Source organism: Alligator sinensis, unplaced genomic scaffold (assembly GCF_000455745.1).
Source record: "Alligator sinensis unplaced genomic scaffold, ASM45574v1 scaffold809_1, whole genome shotgun sequence".
NCBI classification, from domain to species: Eukaryota; Metazoa; Chordata; order Crocodylia; family Alligatoridae; genus Alligator; species Alligator sinensis.
Window position 1 is genome coordinate 1,803,422 of NW_005841956.1, and position 8,772 is coordinate 1,812,193.

An 8,772-nucleotide genomic window follows, 5' to 3' on the forward strand; every position below is an offset into this window, starting at 1 on the left:
GGTGAGGAGGGGGGAAGGACTGCTCTGATATTGACATCTGTAGCTGGCCAATGAACTGTCCCTGAGGTCCCTTCCAATCCCAGTGCTCTGGGGGAGGGACAGAGAAGCAGCATAAAAGGCTGTGAACTGAGCCTGCCATTTTGCAGTTGCATCCGTCTCAGCAAGAACAGCAGAGACTGAAAGCACTGCAGCATAATTATATAAGCTTGCAGCTTGGTGCCTTGCTACCCAGTTGTAGCCATTTCATTTGCCAATCCTTTCCTATCTATTTAACCTTGCCAACCCTTCCCCAAAAATCCTGTTATTTATTCTTCTTATTCCCCCCTCCCCCCGCCCCAAACAAAAAGAAAGCAGTGCTTTGCCTGGAAAGCACTCAATACATATAGATTTAATTTTATTACACACACACACACAAATTTGTTTCCAGCACACGAAATATGAAGTGTGCTGGAAAGGCAGGTGCCAGGTCTTCTAGGCGGGGATGAAGAGAGGGCAGAGGGAGACTTGTAAGTTCCCTCCTTCCCCCTGCCCCAAACTTAGATGCAGCCTCTTCCCTAAGGCATGAGGCTTCTTCTGGTGCTAGTGGCAGCAAGGAGGTGGGACTAGTGCCTGCATCTGCAGCCCCTCCTCCAATAACACCAGCCATAATAATGACCCCCAGCACCACCAGCATGACAAGCAGCACCAGCATGTCATTGACAGTCTCTTCCACCCCCATTTCGGTTTCCAGCCTGAGCCTTCCAGTGCCAGAGGAGGATCTGGATCTGGAAGCAGGCGACCTGAGTTCCCTAGCTAAAGAAATTCTGGGGGCTGAGCAGAAATCTGAGTTTGTGCTCCATCCCCCTCAAGTTTCCCAAGCTCTACCCACAGACGGAGTGAGTGCCACCCTCTTCACCTGCAGTCGGTGTGTGTGCTGTTCCTGGATGGAAGGAATAGTAAAGAAGCCAGAAGCTGGCATGCAATGCAGGCAAGAAAGCCACTCAGTGAAAATGGAAATGGAGGCGTCAGGGTGCGAGAGACAGGCTGGGGTAGGGAGGAGGGGGATGTAGCAGGTAAAAGTGGAGAGATACCTGGGGAGTCAGATGTCAGGCAGGTTGTAATGTGTCATAAATCCAACGTCTATATTGAGTCCATGAGTTTCTGCATCTAAGAGGTTGATGAAGTGAAGTTCATAGGCCCAGTTGTGAAAAGTGGTGTGAAGCTCCTGCAGGAGAGGAAAGAAGGGCTCTGTCACAGTTTGGCTGTCTGAGATGCTGCTGGTGCTACTGTGGTGCTTACTAAGTTATTACCTGTTGTTATTTAAAGTGGTGGACCAGTCTGAGGCTGTAGGAGAGGAGGAGACCTTATTGGGGCACACTACTATGTCATGTAGAGGCCCCAGCACCAGTGAGGGTACACCTTAACACACACACACACACAGTCACACATGTCATGAGTTTTGCTTGCCAGCAGCCTGAGGTGCAGTTTCCCAGAAACCCCATGCACCTGTCTCCTTGAAACCTGGCAGACTCCATGGCCTCAGCCAGGGCTACAGTCCCTGCAGTTTTCATCCTGCTCTGCCTTCACACTCACACCTCACAAGTTTTGCTTTGAATAGTTTGAGGTGCAGTTTCTCAGAACCCCCTGCACCTATCTCCTTGAAACATGGCAGACTTCTTGGCCTCAGAAGGGGCTAGCATCCCTGCATGTTTCATCTGAATCAGGCAAGAAATAACTAAGTTATAGGCAGTTTTGTGATTGCCCATTATAGCCTATGAGCAAAACACCGTCGAATTTCTGAACCAGCTCCGAAACAGTTTAGGCTGAAATGAAATGGGACAGTGATTCAAAACAATGAAACAAATCACCGTCTCTCTGAAATGCCAATTCCAAATCAAAACAAAACACGGACGTTTTAGACAGCCCTCCAAAGTGCCAAAGCAAAACACTGTCCATCCAAAATGCCGAATCCAAAACGAAACGAAACGCAGGCGTTTTGCACAGCCCTACTAGACAGGACTAGAATAACACGTGTCTAAAGTTACTCTCCTGTTTGCCGACATCTCATCTTTTTTGGAACATCCTCCCAACTCTCTAAATCATTGGTTCTCAACCTTTTTAGACTTGAGACTCACCTTGGAAAATGTCAGTGTAACCTCCCGTGTCTCTCTACTGGACGTTGTGCATGCGACTTCCACTTGAGCCTGGCCGTGGCTTCTTTGGGACAAATGGGCCAGTCGCCGGGCGACTTTAGGGTGATGCACCAGGAGTCTCGCCTGCCACATCTTTGATGATAGGTTTATTTCAATCGGGAGGACGATGTTCTGGTCCCGCTTCCCCTCATGCTTCCCCCCGGGTCGCTTCCTTCGCGGCTATTTCATGCAGATTCGCCTCCCCTACACCCCGCCTACTGCCAACCATGATGGAACCATTCATCATCGAGGATGTTGTTCTGGGTTCTCACCATGCTCAAGTCCACTGGGTCTGATAGCCATAGCGACGCCGCCCTTCCTCATGGGCATCTCTGGTGGCCCTCTTTCTTCGTCTATATAGCCTCCATGCTTGGTGCCTTGCCCCTCTTCTGGGGTTGCATTTGGTTGTCTGACAGCTGCAGCTGACCTGCCGTGCTGCTGGGTCCCACCAAGCTCCAGTCTTCACCGGAGGTCGCGGCTGTCCACAGTGGCTCTGTGGACAGCGCCTCCAATCTAGGCTGCCTATACAGTCCTGGGGCAACCCCTTCCTGTGGTGCCCACCAGGGCTTCCCTTGTGGATTTTTCATGGGCTCTCGCCCTCCCTGCTGCTCTGGGGACTCCACTTCCAGTCCCCCAGGTTGGTGTTTTGCCGGGCTTTTTAGCCCGGCTCCAGGCATCCGGCCAGCCAATCAGTCCTGGCATGCCTGTATAAAGCGCGTCAAAGCCAATGCGGGAGCCATTCCTGGCTCCCTCTGTCTTGTCCACTTTTTTTCCTATTTGAAGTGTATCCGCAGCGGCTCCGCCCGCCACAGTTTCACTTTCGCCAGCTCCACTCCTCCGGGCAGCATCCCACCGCCTCCCAGCTTCACAAGGTAAGCCTTTTTCACAGCCAGTGTTTTGTTGTCACTCGTTTTTAGACTACAGAAAAATAATAGAGCAGTTCTTCCATTGCAAAGAACTCAGAAAGACAACTGCAGGTCAGAATGTTCTTGACACTACAGATTCCCATTTAAAATCCTTGGGCACATCCAGATGAGCACACATATGTGGTTTGTGGTGCACCAAAGCAGTCTGAGGTGCCACAAACCACACACACAGTGCACATACACCCATTCAGCACATTGCTAATTTGCAGCACAGTGAGTTATTGGACACCAAGAGATCCCAGTGTCACAAAAACTGCTTCTGAAAAAAACAGCATGGCATACATGGGAGCAGAATATGCTGCTAGAAAGGGAGCTTGGCCAGCTAGAGCCATGCTCTGTCTGCTAGCCAGACTCCAAGCGGCCAACTCAGTACCACTGGTGCCCTGGGAGCCCCCAGGACTCCAGGTAAGGTTGCTAGGGCCAGCACAAGTGCAGGCCTCAGCCTCCCCTAGCCCACCCAAGTCATTTTGCCATGCTCTGGAATGTGTGTGCAGGGGCATGCCGAGGGACAAATAGCAGCAGCACAAATATGTACCGCTGCTATTTGTCCCATGGGAAATGTGTGCCCCTGCATATACGCGCTCATTGGGATGCGCCCTCTGGGTTTATTTTGTGAATCATGTTTGTACACCCAACATTGCTAACCTAGTGTGGCACCCCATGGCGTCCATGAAAGGATCTGCGGCACCCCGGTTGGGAATCACTGCTTTACGTGTTATTGTTTCATAGTTTGAAGGAATTATTGACACAGAGCTGAGCCTGGAGTCAGAACCCCATTCACCTCCATGGATGTGTAATTCCAGTGGCCTGGGATGATCATTTTCAACATGTACCCTGCTGTTCTTTTATTGATCATGAGAGAGGATAAAAGGCCTGCACAATTCACTGTGAGTAACATCACATTTGGGTTTTGCAGGTGAGCAGTGTCCTGATGGTTTTGAAAAGAGAGAGCCCAAGAACTCAAATAGAGCCTAGAGGTATATTGGATGCCCAGCAAGAGAGATATGAGCATAAACAGCCCAACAGCATACTCTTTCATACTCCAAATGCCCCCACTCTCCACTCTAGTGTCTCATCTGGGGTGGCAACTTATTGTATGGGGAAGCGCCACCAACTTTTTTTTCTAATCAGCTGTGTGCCCCAGAGGACAGCATCAGTACATGGGTGCTTCCCCTGAAGTTGCACAGTCCTGTGCTTGGTGCAGCAGTTTGTGCATACGTGGTGTCTTGTTTTACAGCCTCGGCAGCTCTCATCACAGTCAGTTGTACTTGGTGCCCTTGGGCACAAGGTGGAGAAAATAGCAGGGATTTTCTCTGCAGTGCCGCCTATAAGCTAGTATAGAAAGAAATCTGATCTGGTTTAAAATAGGCACTGAAATTAATTAGGAATGCCCATATAAAATAGTCATGGGCTTGGAAGCCGGGGTGTCAAAAATATGCCTGGTGGGTTGAGTCCTGTCATCCGACCCATGGTGCTGCCCACGGGTCTCAGACTGGACCCACATACTGCATGTAGCATGTCCTGGCCCAGCCTATGCACTGCACTAAGCATGTGGAGCCAGTCTAGGGCACATGCTACATCCATGGACCGACCCTGTATCACTTGTCCAGCCCATAGGGCCTGATAAATGTGATATCCCTTGTATAAGCTAATTCCATGCACTGCTGATATGAACTTCAAGCCATTGTGCTGGTTCTGGTGTTTACAGTATACAGATATATTTGCTTCTTTTAATTAGTAACTCTTGGGTGTTTGATCTCTAGAATTTAGCATTTTGGTACCACAAGAGGCATTTGGAAGAGAGACTTGGAGGAGCCTTTTCCCTGCAATAAGTATGATTTATGGGCTTAGAGCAGAAATTTGTGGGGTCAGAGCTTCTAGATTTTAGCCCCACACTGCAAAGAATTTGCTCTCTGACCTTTACCATGTTCCTTACCATCAGCTCAACCATTTGCAAAGCTTCTACTGCACTTCCCCTGCTTCTTACTGAATGGCATGAGTTATAGTATTGTTTAGAAACAGCTTTGGGAACTTAGACTAGAAGAGGTTGGAAAGAGACAACATATTACGGGCAATTATGGTTAAACTGTAAACAAGCAAGTACTATACCTTGGCTATTGGTAGATAAGCATTGAACCAGAAGACTCCTCTTAGCCCAAAAAGATATTTTCCCCCCTCAGCATTGCGAAGCTGCTGCAGCTGGGTGTACCTGTCCCATAAGAGTGAAAAAGAAATGGTTACAAGATTTTATGGCCACTGTAGACAGTGCCCAGAAAGGTGAAGCCCCACCTGAGTGATGGCTGGCTGATTTCTTTGACATTTAAATTGGTCACCTTGTTAGAAGTTTTGCCGTGTGTGGATGCTTCAATAAAGATGCTGACCACAGTTGATCACTTGGAGCAGCACCTCTTAAAGCTAAAGAGCTTGAACAATCATACCAACATGAATTTCAGGAATCTCTTCGTGGTGCTGGATTCTAAGATCTAGGTGCTAAGCACACTCCATCCAAGTCTAGGTTGCTATCTAGCTACTTTAACAAAGGAAGCAAGTAGCTGGCCTTATAGTTAGTGCATGCTGCAGGGCTGCTAAAAACCTTGCACATTTTCCTTTCCTGCTGTTACCGACCATTGGTCATGAATGGGGATCCTGGTTTTCTCTGATAAAAACACCCACTTTTCAGATTTAAAAAAGTAACCCAAAATTCTATTTTTTTCATGATTCAAATGAAATATAGATATATAAATAGTAGCATTTCATTTGAATCATGAAAAAATGTGGATTTGGGGTTACTTTTTTAATCCAAAAATTGGGGATTTTGTTTTATCAAAGAAAACCAGGATCCCTGGTTATAAATGTACATTGGAAAATGGTGTGTGCACTACATACAGGGGAGCAGAGGCATGATCATTCCCAGTGCCTTCCGCCCCCGTCTGTCCCCAACATGGACCTGTGCCCATCAGCAATAGCTCGGCCCATTGGATGTAATGTGATCTGTACCGGGCAGTGAAATAAGCAGGAAAGTAACCCAGGGCTGTGTTGAGATGTCATCCTTTCGATTCTACCTCACTCCAGTCCCTACATGTTACTGTGTCCCCTCACCTGCTTCCCCTCCCAACAGCCCCTTGCTGCTGTCTCAGATCCCTGGGCACGTGTGTCCAGGAGATGAGCTTCTATCTCTAAAGTGCAAACCTTAGGAACATGACTGTTCTGCTCTCCACTGAGCTCTTCTACATGCTGGGCCAAAGTCAGTGTTCTCCCACTGACCCTGAGACAGTTGCTTTCCTCCAGCTAAATAACAACCCCAAAACACCTTGCAAGGTGTGGAGCTCAGGATGCATTTACTGCATGGACCCAACCAAGTCTTGTTCCAAACTCATCCAGCTCTGAATGCAAACTTCCTCTGAGTTTCACAGTGTCTGGACCGGGGGTTCCAGTTCAGGCTCAACAGTCACGATTCAAGGTGATATCACAAGCAGAGGTCTCCCTCGGCTATGTGACAGACTGCCCATGAGATGGAAGAGAGCAGGTATCCATTCCTTTCTGTGCTTCCCTGACTGAGAGGAAAACTCACTACTACATTTTTTGGCAGGAGGTTCTGTGCCTCCAGGTCTGGGCAGCACTCCTACACTTTACACCTGCCTGTTAGCTGAGCAAAACTGGAGAGTTCCTGTATTTGGTTGCCAATTCTCTCACTTAGCAAGACAACCTGCTTCTGGATTACTGGGTGATTTTAGACAAGTCACTTAATCTAGCCATGCTTCCTTCTGTCATTATCCATACAAGCCCGGCTTACAGAGGTCTCAGGAGTCATAAATGAGGAATGTTTATAAACTGCTAAGTGAAAACCATGACTGAGACCAGTAGCAGGGGCAGGAATAGGACCTAGCGCTTCCTGGCTCCCAGCGCAAGGCTTGGCTGACTTGCTAAACAAGCATGCTAAGCCCTTTTGAGCTGGTTTAATAAAAAATACAAGATTTACCCAAAAAAACTTGTCTGCCTATGCCCTTAGACCAACACGACTAAAACCTATAGCCCTGAAGCCATTTGCAGACATTTGTATATTAAAATTTTTGTGAATGAAAAACCAGGCAGCTTTTTATGAGCACTGGCCAGAATCCAGCCCTCTGGTCTGGTCAACTCACAGATTCACTAAGTTGATTAGAGTGTGATTTTGTTTATAATGGATCTAATTATTGGCACAATCCTTGCGTAGGTGCATAAAGGTGATTTAGACCACTGTAGCTTATTTCGCTTCAAGTATGGTGATAGCTTACTGAAATATGCCCTCTTATGCTGCACTAATTTAACTGTGCCCATGCTGGAGATGGAGTTAATTACACGACTAGAAGGAGTGCAACATTTTTGTGCGAAGACAGGAAAGATTGCCAAGTTGCTGTAGTGATCATTAAGCTTTGTCTCCAGCAGAGGGCCCTCTGGCCAGGTTTTATCTGGCCCACTGAAAAAATCCCCACCTCCTCATCTCATCTCCTACTTAAGACCTGGGCAGTGTAGAGGGGAACAACTCCACCCAGCTCCCCTCAACCATGCAACCACCTACAACAACAGACAGCGACGGCAAGGACTAACAGAGCTGCTCAGCAGGGACAAGGACAGATAAACAATTCCACTGCTCAGCCTTCTGCCTTCTTGAACTCGATTCTCCCTGGTTCACGTGACAGGCAAGTGAGTCAAGGGAGGAAATGGTCTTAAACTCCTTAAATCTTTACATTTCTTTTCCCTCTTTCTTTCATTCCCCAGGATTTCAGGATGCAAGGAGCTGCTGGTCTGCTCTGATTGGCCTTGGGACAGCTCTCTCCCCAATAGTTTGGAGGGCAGGATGGAACATGGCACGTGACTTTACAGAGCCTAAGAATGCTTCAGACAGAGGAACCTGCAGCAGTGCTCGTGGAGGACACCACAGGTCTCAAAAATAATAGCTAAAGGACATCCATGCCATCTCCAGAATCCCCTTCCTGCCTCACCTTCCCCTTACTCCTCAGTAGCGCCGACGACTCCTAAATCACTTCTAGGCTGGGATTATGGTTACAAGAGCTAGTGGCATGAAGCTGTTCCTGATTATTCTGCCTTCGCTTTTCCAAGCTGTTACAAGTAAGTGACTGTGTTTGCAGCTCACTTTATTCAAAGTGAAGCAAATAGCTATATGTTTTGTGGTAAGATGTTTTAAGAAAGGTTTTAGGATCGGTTTGGCACTTGTTAGCTGGGATAGAGAGTGGAATGGTAATGTCTCTGAAAATCTGCACCAGTGTTTGTGTCTCTTTACATCTTTACCACATCTAGCAGCATGTCTTTATCTTTGAGTGCTCCTGTCCTTCCTGTAATCTATTCTGGGCTCCTACGTTACCTGGAGACTGAGAGAGGGGGAAACAACTGCAAGTTGCACTTTTGTCATTTGTCCAAATGGAGCAGAGAATGAACATGAGATTTTGGTGAGAGCAGATAGAGAAGCCCACTCTTCACAGGACTTAACACACAGACAAGATTTGAGTCAGGGTGGATAAGGAGCAGATGATGAAGGGACACTGTGCAGTTGTGTTCTGGAAAGGGATAAGGTTCAAAGCCAGAAATCAGTGTTTGAGTGTTAATCAGTGTTTGGGTGTTAATCTGATAGGTCATGCTTTACTGTTTAGCAGGGACAAGGCAAAGTTTTCTCTTTC

General features: G+C 47.6%; 1 protein-coding gene across 4 annotated transcripts in view; it reads left to right on the forward strand.

Annotated features, from left to right (window-relative positions):
- The first annotated feature begins 7,591 nt into the window (after positions 1-7,591).
- LOC102377168 (relaxin receptor 1-like) overlaps positions 7,592-8,772 on the forward strand; it is a 47,910-nt gene continuing 46,729 nt past the window's right edge. For all 4 annotated transcript variants that reach the window (XM_014518450.2, XM_025200114.1, XM_025200112.1 and 1 more), the window contains exon 1: positions 7,592-8,206. In XM_014518450.2, the coding sequence (XP_014373936.2) occupies positions 8,137-8,206 (70 nt within the window). In that variant the 5' untranslated portion in view covers positions 7,592-8,136. The remainder of the gene's footprint in view (positions 8,207-8,772) is intronic.